Source organism: Oryzias latipes, chromosome 5 (genome assembly GCF_002234675.1).
Source record: "Oryzias latipes chromosome 5, ASM223467v1".
Classification (NCBI taxonomy): domain Eukaryota; kingdom Metazoa; phylum Chordata; class Actinopteri; order Beloniformes; family Adrianichthyidae; genus Oryzias; species Oryzias latipes.
In genome coordinates, this window is record NC_019863.2 from 15,540,141 (window position 1) to 15,560,120 (window position 19,980).

At 38.1% G+C, this 19,980-nt stretch overlaps 1 protein-coding gene across 2 annotated transcripts in view; it reads right to left on the reverse strand.

The window, feature by feature from the left end:
* Nucleotides 1–1,207: 1,207 nt before the first annotated feature.
* LOC101170085 (FYVE, RhoGEF and PH domain-containing protein 5) overlaps nucleotides 1,208–19,980 on the reverse strand; it is a 35,324-nt gene continuing 16,551 nt past the window's right edge. The window contains exons 6-21 of one of the 2 annotated variants that reach the window (XM_011475058.3): nucleotides 17,979–18,130; nucleotides 16,928–17,084; nucleotides 11,550–11,640; nucleotides 11,132–11,182; nucleotides 10,582–10,640; nucleotides 9,962–10,033; nucleotides 9,755–9,823; nucleotides 6,803–6,886; nucleotides 6,639–6,718; nucleotides 6,415–6,511; nucleotides 5,654–5,791; nucleotides 5,436–5,538; nucleotides 5,202–5,338; nucleotides 4,617–4,718; nucleotides 4,063–4,223; nucleotides 1,208–3,570 (exon numbers count right to left, since the gene is read on the reverse strand). In XM_011475058.3, coding sequence (XP_011473360.2) covers nucleotides 3,534–3,570; nucleotides 4,063–4,223; nucleotides 4,617–4,718; nucleotides 5,202–5,338; nucleotides 5,436–5,538; nucleotides 5,654–5,791; nucleotides 6,415–6,511; nucleotides 6,639–6,718; nucleotides 6,803–6,886; nucleotides 9,755–9,823; nucleotides 9,962–10,033; nucleotides 10,582–10,640; nucleotides 11,132–11,182; nucleotides 11,550–11,640; nucleotides 16,928–17,084; nucleotides 17,979–18,130 — 1,590 coding nt within the window. In that variant the 3' untranslated portion in view covers nucleotides 1,208–3,533. Of the gene's footprint in view, nucleotides 3,571–4,062; nucleotides 4,224–4,589; nucleotides 4,719–5,201; nucleotides 5,339–5,435; nucleotides 5,539–5,653; nucleotides 5,792–6,414; nucleotides 6,512–6,638; nucleotides 6,719–6,802; nucleotides 6,887–9,754; nucleotides 9,824–9,961; nucleotides 10,034–10,581; nucleotides 10,641–11,131; nucleotides 11,183–11,549; nucleotides 11,641–16,927; nucleotides 17,085–17,978; nucleotides 18,131–19,980 lie in introns of both variants that reach the window. The other variant, XM_004068959.4, reaches the window with a different exon arrangement.

Here is a 19,980-nt window from a genome sequence, read left to right on the forward strand (position 1 = left end):
TCTAACCTCATTTTGATGTAATTACTTTTTCTTTAAAATGTCTAGTTCCGATAAGAAAATATTATTTGATTTCTGGTGCTTTTTGCTAACCAACTGTCAATTTTCTATGTGCACGTTTTTTTACAAAGTTTTTTTTTTTTTTTTCTACAAGTGTCATCAGCTTCCAGGTAATGACATGATCAAAATCTCAGGTTTTGTACAAGGAATCTTTGTATCTTTGTCCTCTTAAAAGATCTTTCTTTTCTAATATGCTCAGACTGTAAAAACTGGAAAAAGCTCATCTCCTTTCCACCAATAGAATAGAAAGGTTTTGTCAAACCAACCTGGTGCTGAACAAGGTGCCATGATACTTGGAGGAAATGAACATTCACTGCAGTCACATCTGTTCTCTCTCCTGTCTGTCTTTTGTTGCTTTGAGTAAGTATTGGGTCACTGACACTCCTGAGATTGTGTAACTAGAGCAACACCAATCTTCCTATTTTCTGTTCTGCGTACTTTCTGACTAACTTTATTTGATCCAATTGGTTTTGGTCTCTATTTGCAGAATCAGCACTAACAGTGTTTTGAAAACTGTCCAGTTAATGGTAAATTAATGTGGGGGAGCATACAGTACTTGCAACTGAAGATCATTTTCTTCATTATAATAAGAAAAACATTTTTTAACAGCATTCTTTATAAATTGTTAATTTACTACGACAAAAAGTCCCTAGGTTTTAGCAGTTTGGCTGAAACTTGAAAAATAAACACATTATCTGGACTTTCGGATCCTTTTCTGAAGAGGAATGTCTAAATGGGGGCCAGAGGGAGGTATCATGGCACCATGTCAGAGGACTTTGTCCTTCCGCTGCTTTGGGATTCCCTCCAGAGCTGGAGGAGATGTCTGTTTAAGGGGAGGTCTGGGGATTTCTGTAAAGACTGCTGCCCTCTGCAAGCCAGGTCTAGGAAAAGGAGTGGAAGATAAATGAATGGATGATCTAAAGTGGGTGCAGTGTATACTATATTTGGTAATGTTATAAGAAAACAATATTGAACATAAATAGTGTGTAATACTTAATCTTGTTTACTACATCTGTTTACTACATATGTTGTAAACACAGCATAACTTTAGTCTTAAATAGATTTACCGATATCTTTAAAAAGTTGGTGTCAACAATCGTGTTTTTCTTCATAAAATAAGCAGCATTTACGATAAAATGTCAGACACAGATGGGGGATGAAAACATATTCATTGAAGATCAGACACAAACTATAAGTTTGTGAGTCAAAGTTTTAAAATAAATGACAATAAAAAAGACACTACGCAGAGGTGCAAAATCCATTTTTGCGAGGAAAAACTGGTATAACATTTCCATTTATCTTTCAAACAAAGCTGTTTTTGTTCGAATTGCTGTTTCACACTCAGAAGTGGAAGAGGAAGTCTTAAGCCTTTGTATCAAGATTATATCAGCTTGGCGGGACGTGTTGCTGCACCCTATTGGACAAACACTATCTTACACAACTTACATTTTGCCAACATCATCCCACAAAGCTTCAGTGACTGCATGCAGCCTCGGAATTTAGATGACAAGCATACTAAGACTGCAAAAAACAAAACACACAAAGGGGTACTTAAGTGCACACTCTTATCTGTCAGGCCGTTGTTCCATTATGTTAGTCGTCTAACTCAGCTCTCCTTTATCAGTAAAGTAAATGATTAAAAATGCAGGCCTACACTGTTATTGTCCTTTGGATGCAAATTTTAAAGTGATTTATTTTTAATTTGTTCCTATTTACATGAATATTTACAACACACTGCATGCTGGAAGTGTAACCCATAACTTGTTGGGTTTAGGCTGTAGGGAATGTATAGAAAATCTGAACAGACAAAGGCACAAAAGAGAGCTTCAAAAGAAATGTGACATGATGAATGAAGGTATATGTGCAGTAGGGATGCATGTTGATTAGACAGATCCTGCTTTTTAGGGTTTATATTAATAAAAAGGTGTCTTACTAATAACACAGAAAAACCATAAATGAACATAAAATTCCCTATCCAGGAGACATGAGCAGCACAGATGAGTTCAACACAGACAGGATATATTTTTATCCAGCAGCATACATCAAGAAAAATGCTGTGATAAAATATCACAATCATATATCCTTTTATATGTGGCTAATACTGTAACGTAATAGAAACATGTTAGAACAAAAAAATCAAAACATGTCTGTCCATACAGTACTGTGATAACAGAAAAATGAAAGATACAGTTGAATTAGAGGCACCATCCTCAGAATAATTTCAAATTGCACAACCTTCAATGAAAAATAATAAATTGGCACTTTAGATCAGCACAGCAAATTTCAATGATGTGTAAAAGATAACTGTTAAAATACATTTATAAAAGTGATTGGCATGCTGTAAGAAATTTTACAGTTTCATTTAAAAGACATTGACTAAAACACCACAATAAGTATAAAGTTCACTTACAGTCATGAACACAATATTTAATGAATTTTGTGTAATTCCATTTTATACAAATCATTTTTATATATGATTTCATTATCTGCAGTGTAAATTTGACAATTTATGATTTGAAACAGATATTTGTCAAAATCGGGCAAAAATTTCCCCAATAAAACGAATGGATGATGATGTTTCACATATTATTGCAAAGGAATCAGCGTTGGCCTGGGAACGCCTTGGGGTCCCTCCAGAGGAGCTGGAGGAAGGGGCTTGGGCGAGGGAAGTCTGGGCATCTCTGCTTAGACTGCTGCCCCCGCGACCCGGTCCCGGATAAGCGGAGGAAGATGGATGGATGGATGGAATCAGCGTTACTTTGTCCTGAAGAGAATTTTGTTGTTTAATGAAAAAAAAAAGGACTTCTTTTTGTATGCAGGGATTAAATAATCCTGTCTTGATCAAATCCCCTTAGAAATGGCAGAACATGTCAAAAGAGGCAATAGAAATTACAGTAGAAATGCACAGCGCCATCTCAAAAACAAAAAGTCAGTGTCACATAGATACCAGATTCCTGTAGTGTTTTAACTTGTTTCAAGACAGTTTGTTTGCATCTTTTTTTATAAACTTAAAGTGTATTTGAAGTAATTTCCGAATAATTCCTCTTTATTTAAACAAAAAAACTGAAGATGTTTCTGTTAGATGAGAAATCTTAAAAAAATAAAGAGAGAGAAACTAATTAGAAATGGCTGCAATAAAAATCTTTCTTGTAATATTTATCTTTTTAAAATTAAGCTGCTCTTGAAAAGGGAAGGCCTTGGTGAATGTTCATGTTTGTGGATATTTATCCAGTTTGTCGCCACAGATGCTGAAATCCTCCTGGTTTGCCTTGGTTTCTTTTCCTTTTTCCTTCGGCCACAAGGTGGCATCCTCCTTTAAAAGGTCATTAGGGGGGTTAGTCTTTGAATCCCACTGAAAACCAGATGTGATACATGCTCTCTGATGGTCTGTGTTTAGGCGCAGCAGGTAGTTTTGTTGTGTTTCACAAAGTTCTAGCAGCCAATGGGAGAAGGGCTTTAAGTGAACTGAGCAGATGCTATAAAACGGTGGCTTCTTCCATGGCATTAACCCATCTGAAAAACACAAACATTTAACAACAGTTAGGTACAAAAATATAGTTTTGTTATGTGTGGTCTTACATGTATATAATAATAAGCAATAACTCAGGAAATATATCTGATCAGGACTTTCAGAGACAAAATACACAAAATCTTTTGGAGTCATGTTCTTTCGAAGAAAACAACAAAAATATTTAATTTTCTATAAAGACTTTCAGATACAACAAAATGAAAATATCAGGATAAATACTAAATACTGTGTTTAACATTTTTTTAAATACACCATTGCATAAGCACACAACCCCTGCCTGCTGATGTATTTATTGCCACCTCCTCCAAAGAGGAAGAAAAAAACATCTTCCTGCTGATAATGCACCTCCAAACTAATGCTGTCCCTTCCAAAGCTTCTGTTTGATTCCCACATAGAAAAACTACTTCTATTTACTATTAAACCTTTAGGCTCTATTTCAAAAATGAAAGCTTTTCTAGTGATCTCACAGTGCTTACCTGCGTGCCGTGTGTTGATCATCGGCTTTGAAGGTATAGTAGAGGGTTTTCTTGTGGTACAAATGAAACACGCTGCTGCTGCTGCTGTCTTCTTCCTCAGGCGCCTCGGTCAGCTTCACAGTGAAGCCCTGAAGAGGCAAACTTTCTGAAGCCACTTTGTCCTAAAGAAAAGAAAAAAAAACAATGAAATGTCAAACTTTGCAGAAAGTAAAAGCGTCTGTACTGCTCTCTAGAGCTTTAGGGGAACAGAATTTTTATGCTTGAAAGAACAGAACAGTGCAAGATGCACACTTGTAAAAAAAAAAAGAAAGGAAAAGAGAGCACAGAGAATCCCTTTAGTAGTTATTCGTTTTCTGCTGATGAAACTGAGAAAAGACTGAGATGTGCTGTTTAAGGAGCTAGCAAAAGCTGACCAGACATGGAGAGGGATGGACGAAGACTGCAACACAACAGCTCTGCTAAAATCAAAGTGAAATAAATGAGTGTGTGTTTTTGGGGCTGGTGCGGGAGACTCTGTGCCCCCTCACCTCGCGGGCTGTAAAGGTGTAGAGCACCTTATCTTTGAGGAGGAACCACAGCCTCTTCCACTTTCTTTTGCTCTTCTTTCGCCGCTGCAGGCTCCCACTCATGGTGGAGCCCTCCACGCCGAGTGAAACCTGATGACACATTAACATCCGTCAAACAAGAACTCAGAGAGAGGAGAATGAATATGAAAAAATATACAATCAAATCACTTTCTGAGAATGTAATTGGTTTGCAACTGTAAGGTCTACTGACAGCTGCTTTACACTATAACTGTTAGTTTCTAAAACAGACATTAAAGGTAAAAACCCTGATAACAACAAAACAAGGAACCCTAATGCTTAAGTACAAAAACTCATCAACTTGTGGTTTGGGTTTAATGTCCAATAAAGGAATATAAAATTCTTTAAGCAAAAATCTTAAGTATTCTCTACAAAACCCTTAGGTTTTAAGGGAAAAAAAAGATATTCTCAATTTCTATCCCTATTTGGCTTGTCATAAATACGCAAAATAAGAGCAAAATGCTTAAGATTTAACTGCCTAATTGCATGAGAAAAATCCCATTTTGAAATTTTAGATTAAAATTAGATGCAAAAATGTGAGACAAAACATTCCACCTGGGTGAGGTTGGAGGTACTTTTTCTTAATTTCCACAGACTGGGGGGCTGCAGACTCTGGAAGACAGTTGAGAGGGGCCGACTGACCCGATGACTTCGGAGGCTGGAGTTATCACAAGCTGCTGGAACGCTGCCACCTGCAAGTGTGAATGTAAGTGTTGATTTATCAGGTGAACAACAGGTGTTTCTTTTTTATTGAATGTGTGTATACAGATATGTCTAACTGAGATTCACCTTTTTTCTCTAGCTCAGCAAAGCAGAGGTTGCACACTTTTGCCATCCTATCTTTGAGGTACTTCAGAGGGTATCTGTTTCTTGAGCAAGCTCGACATACCACCTGCTCAAAAAGAAACAGAACGCAGTAAGACTGCAAATTCCCATTCAAACATGACCCAACACACAGAATCAAGTACAAAACATTGAGGGTATGGTGCAGCAGTGGCATCTCTGACCTTTCCACAGGCGTTGCAGTGGTGCCGTCTGAGTGTGAGGCTGAAATCAGTTGTGCAGTTCATGCACATCATCACTTGTGAAACTGGAACCAGTACAGGTGCAGTTTCTCCGAGCGCCATCCACAGTTTTTCACGGGCCTGTTGGGACAATATTGGTTATGTTTTTTTTTTTATAGTCTTTACTCATACCTGGGTTACTGGAGCTTATCCCAGTTACTTTTAGGGAAAAAGTGGTCTATTGCTGGACTACACACAGACAGACAACTACACTCTCAGGTAGCTGAGGGTCATGTGTGGCCAATAAACCAACGGAAAAGGTTTTTGGATTAAGGGTGGAAGCAGGAGTACCTGGAGAACACAGAAAGAACCCAGCCAAGATGCAGTAGTGCAAGCCACCACCATGCAGTTCTTCAATTAAGTCACTTACAATCAAGTATAAATTTTTTACAACATAGATATATTTACGGTGTAATTCTTAAAAGGAATGTCAAACGTAATAATATCAGTTCATTGCTATTATTAAGGGTTAAAAAATAGATTAAAATCAATTCTATACATTTATTTGTTAAGAACTAACTGAAAATATTTGGTTGCAAGGACTAAATAAAAAACAAAAACATTTTGTTTAATATTTACTTCGTGAGACAGTGAAGTTCTGTCACAAGCAACCAAGAAATAGAGCATCATCAAGAAACTTTCAAAAGGTAAAAGCTGACAAGTTTAGTCTGACAGCTTCTTTGTGTCACACCAGGCTCTCCTACCTCACTGCAAGGGCCGCCAAACGTGCAGAGTCCTGCAGCGTGGTCTGCTATTGCTCGGCTCAAAGTGTGGAACCAGTCTTCTCGTTCTCCAACCGAACTAAACAGAAATGTTTGCTTATGCTTTCAAAACAAACTTTTAACCATTTTTGTGATTTAAGAACACAATAAAAAAAACTGTTCTTCTTCAAGACGATATTTATGAACATGACTGTTTGGTTGCTCACCTTGCAGAGAGTGTGATGGTGATGTCAGACACTTCAATCCTCAGACAGTTGAGCACGTTTTCCAGCACAGGTTTGCTCACCTATGTGTAAAAAAAAAACAGAGCAGTTAGAAAAAACTATGTGGATTTGTCCTGTTCAGTATTGGCCAAGAGACATTTCTCTACCTTCATTCCTGACAAAGGTAGGGTGTTCTTAAGTCTGTATTTGCCATCTTGCTGAGGGTAGGTATACAGCATCATGTCATTCATCTGAGAAAAACAGAAGTCATTTTTTATTAAAACTCCTTGCCAAACCAAGTTTGTAAGTAACAAGTTTATTGAAAGTCAGTACTCAATTCATGTTATTTGCAGTACCCACTACTAACACAGAGTGGTAGTATTGGCTACGAAAGGCCACAAATACTGACACAGTAGTTTAAGTAAGATTTTTTTCTCCCTAGAATTCTGTCAATTCTGGCAGCACTCATTTTCCATTTAGGCACACAACAAAAAGTTAATTAGTACAGTGGAGAAAGTGTTTATTTGCACGAGAGAATAAAAGTATTCCAATCCTCTGAACACAGAGTCCATTGTGTTTTAAATGGTATTTCATAACACAGACAAAAGGAATGACATCATTGGTCACACCTAATGTGTGCTCTAAACATCCGCTAGGGTCATAAAAGCAGCATCCAGGAATTCTCCACCCTGCTCAGGACTCCAGACCCCCCCCCCCCCCCCCCCCCCCCCCATAAAAAGAAACACACACACACACAACTTACTGACTACTCAGGCTGGACCAACAGCATGGAATCTATCACCTTCACCAAAACAACATAAGCAGTCACTGTAAACTGTTCTGAGGCTCGAGCCTCTGTGACAGAGACTAAACAAGGCGGACCGGCTCAGGCCCTGCCAGTGACCTCTTGGCTGTGTTCTGTCTGCTCCACCCTGAGCTGCTCATTTACTTAAAATTTGCTGCCAAATTAGCCCAGCTGAGTGCCTAGAAGAGAGATATCTACACAGCCTGTTTGTGCTGAAGGCATTTAACTCTTTATTAAGCGGCCTCTGGCTCATCCTCCAAACCTTTATCACCTGCCTTTTACAATCGGCTAGGTCTAATCTTTCTTTTTACTCCATTCCTTGCACATTCAGCCATCTTTTATTTCTTCTCTGAACCCGGGCTTGTGACATGGTTACTGCATTTCTCTGTTGCTCAGGTGACTGATGGCTTTTCATCTTCACTGTTTGGATTTTTTTTTCTTAATAGCCCATAAATAACACCTTTGACATTTTAACTGTTTACTGCAAGGTAGAAAATAGCTTTATAGCCGTGGTGGTCAACCAGTTTAAACCAGAAACCTTTTTTGAGTATTTTTAACCACAATCCCATTTCAGAAACTGATGCTATTGAGCAAAATAAAAAGACTGATAGAGCCCCAAAACAAATCTGTTACTTTCTACTTGGATCAACTGGGATAAACCCGAACTAAAAGCAGCTGAAGCTGCTGCTGCTACGGATATTAAGCTTAGGCATAATTCTTAACACAAGCCAGCACTGATTCCACACAGAACAATCGTATGGGCTTCTCCATTTCATGTTATGTGTTTGTGTAACACCACCCCACCCTCCACCACCTCCTCCCTGCATTCTACAGGGTGTCTGGTCTTCAATTTGCTGTCAGTCTCCTCCCAGTACATGGGAAGTCTGCATCCAGTGACCTGCACCAAACATCCTGAAGGGAAGTGAGGCCCTCGAAAACAAGTCCTGAGAGAGGAGGAGACCAGAGAGGCGAGGGAGGCCCCCTTGCTTGCAAGGGTGTGGTGCTCTGTTAAGGTCTGACAACCTTGGCCTCACCGCCCCACCAAGCCCACCTACATCCACCCAACATTCCTGGATTTTTCAAGCCAAGCCAACTTTGTTTTCTCTGCTACCTGAACGTCAGGTACCTAACTCTAAACTTATTGGAGAATAACATTTTACCAAATAATATCCAATCAGTTTCCTGGACAAAGTTTGATAGAGTTTGTTGTTTTTCACACCAAACAATCAATCCTTTGATAAAGCCTAATGAATTTAATATGTTGAACGTTATACATCAAAATTGATTTGATTACATTTTTCAAATGTATTTCCTCCAGCAAATTAGTCTGGATTGTTTTGTTCTTGTAATGAACAATCACAGGGATGCATATCCGCTTCTTTTAATCAGTTTGACAACAGACACTGTTGATTTCTTTTACACTTTATGCTCACATTTAAAGTGTTTTTATCATTCCTTTTTGATCATTTTTATTTTCTTAGAGTTTGCATTTCGCAGCTTTTAATTTTAATTTACTCAAAAACTATCCTTTCATTTGGAATAAATGAAGACAGCCAATATCAATTCAGCATAACAAAATTAAGTATTTTTTTTTAATTCAACAATTTATTTTGTACTTGAGAAAGTTGCATTATATATTGATGTAGTTGTGATTAGCAGTTTGTTGAATAGGAACCACCAAATCAATTTTAAAATGGACCACTTGTAAAAAGGAGAAGAAAAAATGTTTTTATGACACAATCCAATTTACTTGTTAAAAAAATAATCTAAATGGATATTCTTATGTTTATTAATGTAAATTAAAACTGTAATGGCATTTCAAAGGTAGAATATGTGAAAAAAGGCCAAAAGATTTAGTTACAGACTTGTTGAGACAACACCAGGCTATAGGCATCTGTCTCTTCTTTATGCAAAGACAATCACCAGCTGGTAATAAACATAAACAGATTGGTTTGAGTGTTCTCGCCAAGTTTTCTTTAAATCACTAATAAATATCAATCTGTTATTGGGTCGCAGTCCATCTGTGAGGACTCTGATTTAAAAGAAAAGATTTGTAAATTCATTAAGTGGTTTAAACTTCTTGTTTAGGGACTCCACATGGATACTTTAGAAAATGCCTTTTCATCAAAGATACATGCTAAGACAAGTACTTTTTTAGTAAATTTGATCGCATTTAAATTCAGTGAAGGAAAGAACTTGACAAATTGGTCTGGTTTAGCCTTCATCTTTTGATTTCTTTGGAAATGTCTTTGAAGGAACGTATGGGTTAAGGATTGTGGTTTAGGATTGTTATAGTTTTATAAGATGCTTTTACCAGAAAGAGGTGTCGCGGCTGCCTGCTCTTCCTGGAGACCTTCATGAGAGTGCCCTCTTTCACAAAAATCTGCCATGAGACAAACAAAGTCAACAATACCTTTTTAAATGGCATCTTACTTAATTAATACAATATTTAAAGACCACATCATGCTAGCATTGGATCTGGTTTTCAAATAACAGAATGAAAGGTGTGCTTGATGCTCACTCTGCCAGGTTTCAGAAGATCCCTTTTTCCCTTCACACTGTACTCAATGTGGACCAGACGCAACAAATTCTCCTAGGGGGGAGGAAAAGAAAAAGGATTATCCAATGATGGACAGATGAGGTAAAGATGGATTAAACCATCCCTGTATGGTCAATGGTCATGAATGACAATGTGGGGGTAGAGGGGGAATTGATGCAATTCTGAAATCTGAACGGGAATAAGTAGGAAGACTGTGTTTCTCCTGTCTGTCAGCCTGTGTCTGGAGGACTGCATGTCCAGGTTTGACTCACTGGTAACAGTGAGGGGAGTGTTTGTGAACCATCTCCATGAGCTTTCTATTTCAGTGGGAGTAGAAGTCCACTCACACACTGTTTCCTTTGTAATGATACACCTGGCACTCTTTGATGACATCATCTTTCCGAGGGTTTATTGCCAAATAGACATACATCTCCCTTTCATTCTGACAAGTTGTTCAGAGGAAGATGTGTAATTATTCACGCTCAAAATGAGCTCTTTCATGCAGGAAAACAACCGCAGGCCAACCAATGAATGTGTCAAATGGCACATGAGCTAAAGAGTGAATGCAAACACATGGGGTGCCTCCAGCCTCAGAAACTCACCCCCTGTTTGAGATTGTCATTGGCCTGATCTGCCACCTCGGACACGATCACCAAGGCAGCTGCAGTACACAGCAGAGAATGAAACAGAGAGCACAGGAGTCACAGTATGGTACTGGTTATGAGACAATAACTGGACCATTATTCATTTTAAACTTTTGCATTAAAGACCCACTCTGATAATCATTTTATCTATTTTAAAAGCATTCCCATGGTCTTTTTATAAACTATTGTTATGTCGTTTTTAGCCAAAACAAAATGTTTGTATTATTTTCTAGGACAGTTTTTACAGAGCGGCAGTAGTTCATTGGAAATTTGTCTTTGGGTTGTGGGCAGTACCATTCGTACGGAGATTTATTCACAATGATTTGAATAAAAAAAACCTCAGAAATAAAATTTTAAGCTTAATTTTCTTTATATGTGTCCTCATCATGAGAAAAATGCCACAGGAACATGCTAAAAACACCAAAAACACGTTCTTCGTTGGAATGGGTCTTTAAGGGATGCATATCTATTGATGCAAATAACAATATAGCTACACAACGGTATTTACCCTGAGTGTCTGTGTATTCCTTAGAATCAGGGGAAAGATTGTTCAGGTAGTCTGCAAAGAACAAGACAAAGATGAATCTCTTGTCACTTCATAGTTGTGGTTAGTGATTTATTGTATGATTGGACATTAAATCACAGATGAGTTTATAGTTTCCTTATCAGGATTTTATTTTTAAGGGAAAAGGAACAGTTCTTAGAAAACAAATGATTTTAAACAGGTAATTTTCCTAATGCAGCAAATACAGGTAATAATCATAATGTATGGAGATCAAACATAAGAATTTTAAGCATGAAATTGTACAAAACATTTCTAAAAAATAGCATTTTCAGTGAGAATCAAATGATTAACAGCATAACCCTGTTGTTAAAAACCACAAATAATGACATGGGCCGTACATTAGAGGTTAGATGTGTGTTACCTGTGAGTAGCATTCGATACTGAAGTACTCTCACGACGACATGTAGGAGCTGGTGATTCAGTGGGACTTCACTTTCTTCTTCACCTCTCATCTGCACACAGGTAAAACACAAATGGGAATTTTTTAATTTTTTTGTTGCTTAATTTTACTCCACCTGTCAACACTTTGAAACCAGGGGGACCACTTTGATTAAGTATTGTGAGCCAAGGTCAAAAGTGATCTGGCCCGTTCCATGTGTCAGGGTGACCTCCACGCAAACAAAAAGAACCCAGGACAACTCCCATTCTTCTGCTTCGTCCAGTTTTTTTCAGGTGAAAGGCAGACAGTCAGCGACACTATTAAAGAGAGCTTTAGAAAAATCAATCAGGATCTAATTGCCTCTGACAGGTATTTATGCCCCGAGCGGCAGAGGAGCCATGGGGGTCACACACAATCACACACAGTCTTCTCTAATCCAATGAAGTGCTATCCTTCATTAGATAGGCACAGATAGCGCCTTGCGGGGAGCTGCATGTTCATCTTATTTACACTGTACACACACAAGTGAAACGTGTCAAATTGCACAAGTTGAGACTCACACAGAGTCTAAACCTGTGACAAGGTTATAAAAATGACTTTGGAAAACTAATATTTTCTTCATTACATAAACTCAGCATCAAATTCAAGGCTTCTTCTAAGGGAAAGCTTCTGCGCAATCATCAGATTTGACCTTTCTTCTTTTTTTTCTACCTTCCTCCCCTCACCTGACCCCTGCGTAAAGCACTAATTGCAAAAACTACCACTTTCCAATTAAGAAATCCCAATTTCTTTTCAGAATATACGCCTTCAACGAGTGTCACTTGTGGCTGTGACCTAATTGACAGTTTTTCAGAAGAAGCGGTTTTCCAGAAATGCTAACAAGAGTGTGTTTTGCTTGGGCGAGTGAGACAAATCGAGGAGAGTGACACGAGAGACAAACACATGCACACACATGAATGGACAACAAACACACTGTTGTGGCCAGCGGGTTTGTTTTCTTTGCACACATCCTCCCCTCACACACACTTGCACAAAACTGATCTAATTGGGGAGTTGTAAAGGAGGGTGCTTCCCTAATTAGCTTCTGCCTGCCTCATTGCCCAGCTGCCTTTGGAAGGAATTCACTCCAACACTTTCTTTCTCATATCGCTCTCTGTCCACCTGCTGCCCATCCTCCTGATCTCCCCCTGGACTGCTTGAACGGGGCTTCAGGGGAACTCAGGCGATGACATGAATATAAATCAAATGTGAATTACTTTGCAAAGAGTTCTAGTAAATCTGCGTTTCACATGACACGTACATGATTGTGTGCTGCCGTGAAAAACAAGAGCACTTGCTTCCAATTTATAGGTTGCAAAAAAAAAAAATGTACTTGGTTCTTCCTAAAACTTAACTTCCAGCAAGTACAGCCTCACTGCAAAAACAGTAAAAAGTTCTTAAAATTACAAATATTTTCATTGAACAGGCAAAAGAAATTTTGCCATTGGGATAAGAAAAATGGTTTTACCATACAATACTTATTTTAAGAAAATAATGCTAGTCTGGAAGACATGTTTACTTAAGCTAAGATTATTTTGCAATTGAAAAACTTTCTTGATAAGATTCTTTTTCTTGCACAACAGAAAATAAGACATTTTTTCTTGAAACAAGGGTCATTTTACTTTCTTAAGATTCAGTTTTTGCAGAGCTTAGATAAACATTAACATATGATTAATTATATGGTGTCCTTGTTTAAAAAATTAAGCTGAAGCAGTGTGTGAAAAATTCGAGGGCTCCCCATGATTTAATAGCATGTAGAATTGCTTTTCTTAGCAACAATCTGGGTAATTATTTTTACTGTATTATGCCATCGATCTCCAACATCATTAGAGTAATTTTTGTTCCACTCTTCCCAAGACAGGGAATTATTTATCAGCTTAAAGTCCCACTCCGATCATCTTTTGAGCTATTATTAAAGTGTTCCCAGTCGTCTTTTTTATGATTTTGCTGTTTTTAGGCAAATAAAAAAAATGTGGACATATTTCAAGGATATAATTTCTGTGGCAGTAGTTTATTAGAAATTTGTCTCTGAGTTGTAGGCAGGACTGCTGAAATAGAGTAAGCCCTTCCCCAAGTCCCCTCATCCATTTGTCTACATGCTCTCCTGATCGCTAACAGCCCCTCACAACCCAAACACAACATTACCAGTGCAACAAAAACGGCGAGGAATAATGGAGCTATCCAGCTGTACAGTTCTGAGCCAGCTGCCAGCCTGGACGAGGAAAACTGCACAAAATTGCACAAGAACATGTTGAAAATGCCAAAAACATGATTTTATCGGAGTGGGTCTTTAAAGTCCTCAGGTTCCATGCGCAGCATTTCAGAGAGGATGGGTGTTGGTTGGTTCACTTGCACCCTTTAATTCTGCCTTTTTGTGTGGTTTTGTTTGCCGGTGGGATTTAAATCAACACATTGGTAGGTCAGGCAGCATTTGCTGACAGTCTGATGGCCTCAAATTTGACAGAAGTTCCTTGCCATGTTAGTAGCAGTATACAGTGCTCTGACTTATTGCTGAACATCAGCTTTGTTTGTGCCTAAAGCTACTTTATAAGTCACAATTATGTCATGTTCTTTTTTTACATGGTAGCTGAGGTTTGTGGAGTTTTAGCTCCAGGGTATTTCACAGCTACTTTGACCACTACACTGCCTGACCTTGAAGTGAACTCACTGAAAGCTCTGTTCCCGTGGAGACCGACAACTTTATTAAATGTTTTGATCAACTGAATAATCTTACATTGTAGAATAACATAATCCAAACTACATGGAAGTGAGTTCATGACCCCTCCCAGATTGAGCAATGCACAATTGCTTTTACAAGAACGCCTTTCCTCCTTTGGATTTGTGATTTGCTTCAGACAAACAAACCCCCTCTAGAAAGATCCTTAAATAAGTTGATGAACATATGAGTGGGACCGATGAAAGTTGGGTTATCTTTTTAAGAGGGAGTTCAGAGTTTTTCCCCACACTGGATCAACATTTTGCAGTAGATTAATAAATATTATTATCTGTGATTAATAACGGCCCACTCTGATCATCTTTTGATCTATTTTCAAAGCGTTCCCTTGGTCTTCTAACAATGATCAAGGGATGTTTAGCCACAAATAAAAATTAATTAATTAATTAATTAATATAGGACATAGTTTCTGCAGATCAGCAGTAGTGCATCAGAAATTTGCTCATGCGTTGTGGGTGGGATCGTTGGTGCAGAGTAAGCCTGCCCCCACTTCCCTTCATCCCTTTGTCTACATGCTCTCCCACCCGCGTACAGCCACTCACAACCCCAACCTAACATTACCGTTGAAACAAGGATGACGAGCAATATTGGAGCTATCCAACTTTACAGTTTAGAGCTATGTTGCAGCTAGGATAAGGGAAACTATGACGTACATGGATCTAGTTGTCTACAAGCAGATGCATAAGAATGGAGCACAGCAGAGAGCTTGTGGCCTGGCGCAGTAGCTTCTAAGTCACACTTACAAGCTTTTTTTTTTCTGCTCCTGAAATACAATGATTTCAATAAAGAAAAACTCAAAAATGCCATTTTAAGCTGGATTTTCTAAATATATGTCATCCATCATGAGAAAATGCCCAAAAAACATGTTAAAAACCCAAAAACACATTTTTTTAAGCCCTTCCTTGTGCCCAATGACTTTTTATAGTGTGCTGGTGCAAAGGAGAACAAAACTGAAGGAGGGTACACTTGCTCATTCTCACATGGTCCTGCCCCCTGTGAACCAAAGAGAAGTGCACCGTGGTAGAAACAAACTTACACAAAAGAAACACACACACGCACAGTCCATGGTGGCCAATGTTTATAAATGGTGTCGCAAACAACCAACTGGCTGTTGAGAGGAGGTTGTAATCCTGTAAGGGTCAAGTTCTGATCTGATCAGGGCCTGAGACTACTTCATCACTGTCATCACCACATCCACAATGAAATTACTACCACTTAAACTGCAGGACTTTAGCCTGTACAACCACAAGGTAAAAGGAAAGAAAGAATGGCGTAAGGCCTATAACAGACTGCTTACTTTTAACACATCCATCAAACTCACATAAAACCCTGATGTGCAGAAGTAGGAAGGACAATTCTGGGATAAAATACACATAACATTTCAGGCTTTAATCAATATGTTCTTGCATATTGTAGAACCAAAAAAGCCACTTTACTATTGTATGAGATATATCTTTATAAGTCAATTGAAAAAATTCCATCATTTTCATATTTTTAGCCGTTCTGATTCAAGGAGTAAAAACATAGTGTATTTATATACCACTGCTTGCTCAAACATCTAGTAGTAAGTCCCGCCTTATGAGCTGCTGCGTGTGGCTAATTGTTGGTTTATGAAATGAGAAAAAAGGAGGTTGATGTCTTGCAGCTAAAATTGAACCAGGTTCTGAGGAGCTAAATACTTTCAAAGGTGGAAACACGCTGAAGGGCAGCAAAGGCCAGTGCTGAAATCGGAGCCAGGTTATTCAAGTGAAGCACAGCTGCTGCTGAATATTCATGAGCAGAGACACTTGTCTACCCGCTTTTTTAAACCAAACTAGAAATGCCTGGAACCATTTTGTCAGCCGTTCAGTGAACTGATGCATTTGCATACATTGCATTGTGAAATACGTGGCTTTATTTGGACACAATATTTGAAAATAAGCAGCCCATGAGTATTTGTCTGGATTATAAATCTGTCTTAAAAAACAGTCAATTAAACTATTTATTGTTTGATTTTTGATAATAAGAGTTTTGAATGTTTAGTGTTTTCATTGTTTTCATAAGTTATTTCAGATCCTGTGTTTTATTACAGACTTTTTCCTTTTTATCAGATTCCATGTGCAAATTTCTTCTGAAAAAAAAAAAAGTATTGATTCAACACTCAGGAGCATCATTTACTTTCACCTGTGAGATCCATTTTTAATCTCCAGGAATTTTCATGGGAGAACTGCATCATCTGCAAGTATTTGTTTTTCAACGGGTAAAAAACATAAGCACAACAACAGAAAGCTCAAGTCTTTGCAGAGGAAGATCAAAAAACCAAAAGGTAGGAATATAAGCAAGAACTGCAATGTGGGTGTAAAGGGAAACATCAGGGGAACATCAGGGTCAATATCTGCGCTGAAAACACGCAGAAAGCAACCTTAACAAGTAAAGAAAACCTGAGATCTGAATATGTGACTGCAAAAATACTTCCTCTTTCAGATCCTTTTTTTAGTAGAATTCTTGCTTGGCACAGTGAAATGCATAACCCAATCCAAAGTCCAAAATGATGACAACAAAGTGCCTTTAACTTGTCAGATTCTTGTCTATCAGACTGTTATCTTACCTCAAATTTCTTGACGATGTTGGCAAAAGCAGGGTTGTTCCTGCAGCTCTGCTTCAGTAGTGACATGCTGCGATCGTACTGGCAGATGTAAGTGTCAAACACCCCAAAATCGTCCTGACGGGACAAGATCGCCTCCACCATCTTCTGGCTTTCTTCCCTTTAGAGTCAAACAAGAAGTAAGTCATAGTATTCTCAGCACCAACTAGCACATCAGCTGACTATTTTCGTGATAAACTAGAATTGTTTAAACATTTTGGATTTTTTCTTTAACACTACAAAAAAGATGTGCAACGAGAAAAGAGACTTTTTCTAGTGGACATGGCTAGAGGCAGTAAAAACAGCAAAACCTTAGACAATTCCCCAAATATAAAAAGAATACTTTATGTCAAACATATAATTCGAAAGTACTGTCAGAGACACAAACATGTAACATACACCTAAGGTCTCTTCATTGTTAAGCAATGTGAGCTAAATCATGCCCATAGAAAACATGGGAAATGTTCACACTTGTATGTTTTTGGTAGAATTAAAAATACTAATGCTCTGTTTCATTGTCAACATTAAACTACCGGTAATCTATTTTCAAACATTATCTGTATATTTAATTGCATTTACAGTTGTTAGTCCCTAAATAACACAATATTGAGGAAATTTCAACCTCGTATTTGTATTTGTTCTGAATGAATAAAACCAAATTTGGCTTTAGATTCTTTTTTTAAATGTATTTTTTTTTATTAGCTTTGTTGAAAATAGCAATTTTTGGTTGTTAATGTTTGACTAAAAGAAATCAGTAAAGAAGGAACTTGTTTAAAAAAATCTAAATTAAACCTGTTATAGGTATTTAATCAAAGATTCAAAGACATCCCTGATTTACTGGTGAGTTTTTTAACAGAATGAGCAGGTAAAAAAAAGAAAGATTTTTAGGGTTGTCAGTGGAGTTTCTATCATTGGCAGCTTTGTAAATCTATATCTGATCTAAACTTAACATTTTTATGAAGAATGTGAATCTGTTATGCTTCAAAACACATGCAAATCCCAGGGTTTGTCTCACCACTGGCTAATTCGTTCCTCCATGTCGGCTAAGATGCTGCAATGGAGTCTGTACACTTCTGGGAGCACGGTCAGTATCTCCCCCAACTTTTGCTCCTCCAACACTGGTTCCCCCTCCTCATTCACCGCCTCGGCCACTGCTGACCTGAAATCCTATAGAAGAAAGGGCAAACTGAGTTTGTGTGAATTGTTTTTAAGGAAAACAAAGGTATGGGGCAGAAAGGCTGAACAAGGAATAAAGGAAGCAGTGAGGATGGAAGTGAGGGAGGGTGGGAGGACAGGAGAAATGAAAGGCACGGTGGAATGAGCACCGAAGAGAAAAACTGGAAGGAAGGTCAGATCCTCCTAAACATCCTTCCTGTTCCCCTCCCCTTGTATCATTTCAGAACTTTTGGCTCTCTCCAGGCTTTCAGGAAAGAAAGAGCTGCACACCAGGTGTTGCTGCATAATGACCTTTCTCAATGACACTATGCCGTTTCTCTTACAAACCCTTGTTTCTCCTTCTTCAGGAATAAAAAAAGATATTTTACAAACACAAAGTCAACTTTACATCTTTAAAAATAAAAGTAGGCAATATTTATTAATAGCTGCAATGTTCTAGACTAATGCTATTGAAACGAAAAGTTACTATCAAGCTGTACAGTTTGGAGTGAGATGCCAACTCAGATGAGTAAAATGAAGACGTACGTGACTATTAGTCTGCAAGTGGATGCATTGGAATAGAGCAGAGCCAGGAGCTTGTGGCACGCCGACTGTAGGTTTAATTTAACAACTACAAGCTTTTTCCAAAAGCATTTTTTCATCTGCACCTGATTCACAACAATTTGAAAAAATAAATATTTAGAAATGCAATTATAATCTTAATTTTCTTTAAACATGTCCTCTATCACCAGAAAAATGCTAACAGAACATGTTAAAACCACCAAAAATACAATTTTTTTAGATTGGGTCTTGAAGGAGAGGTAATTTATTTAATTGGCTATTAGGCTCTAAGTAAATTAGGGAGACAGCAACATCCAATGTTTTCTGTGAGCCGAGATGCAACTAAATGACATCTCTTTCTTAGAGACATGTATTCTGTCTGAAACATACGTATATTTTAGGGGGTTCCAGATAAAATATGGGTATCCCAAGATGGAGACATCTACATCAGCTCTGGGTTGAGGTCTTTCATTGCAACTGCTGCTACAAAGAACAACAACCGCTGAGTCCCACGTTACAGCATTTAAGATAGGAACTTTATGGTCTCCTAATATTTCTCCAGTTACAGCAAGTCAAAGGCCAACATTAAGCACTTGATTAGGGAGGAAGTTGTGCTCAACAGAACAAGTTAGAAGCAAAAACGTCTCGACCGTGTGAGGTCTTATGGGGAAAGTCATTCAGAAAAGGAGGACAGCCCCCCCTTCCTCTTTGGAGACAGAGTCTGGAAATTCTTTGTATTCTTGTTATTCCTTATCAAACAATGGAACAATAGCTCATGTGTGCCTCACACTTCGCCCTGCTCCTTGTTTTTTTCCCAGACAGTGTGTGTGTTTGTGTGTGTGTATGTGTATACACGCTGTGCTGCCACAGTGTTTCCCAGCTGAATTACTCACTTTCATTATGACATCAGGCTGCATTCAAAAAGCAGCCAGCATGTCAAAGGATCACAGTTTAAAGTATGAGGAATAGTAAGAGCCCTATGCATTATGCAGCAGCGAGATGAAAAAAAAATGTTCAGTGTCACCTTTAACAAGTGACAAAAAGACTCAATTATGCAGGTTCACTGAAGATCGCTGCAAAGCAAGGTTATTCATTATCATTTAAAATGTCATTTTTCATATGATGGTGATTTATGCGAAAATATATTTCGCATATTTAATGCCAATAAAACCACAGTGAACACTACCCTTAAAGCTGTGGTGCGTTAATTACGATAATTAAATTTATGATGAGACTACAAATGTTATTTTTCATTATGAGGATAATTACATTAATGGATGTTTAGGAATGAACTAAAAAGC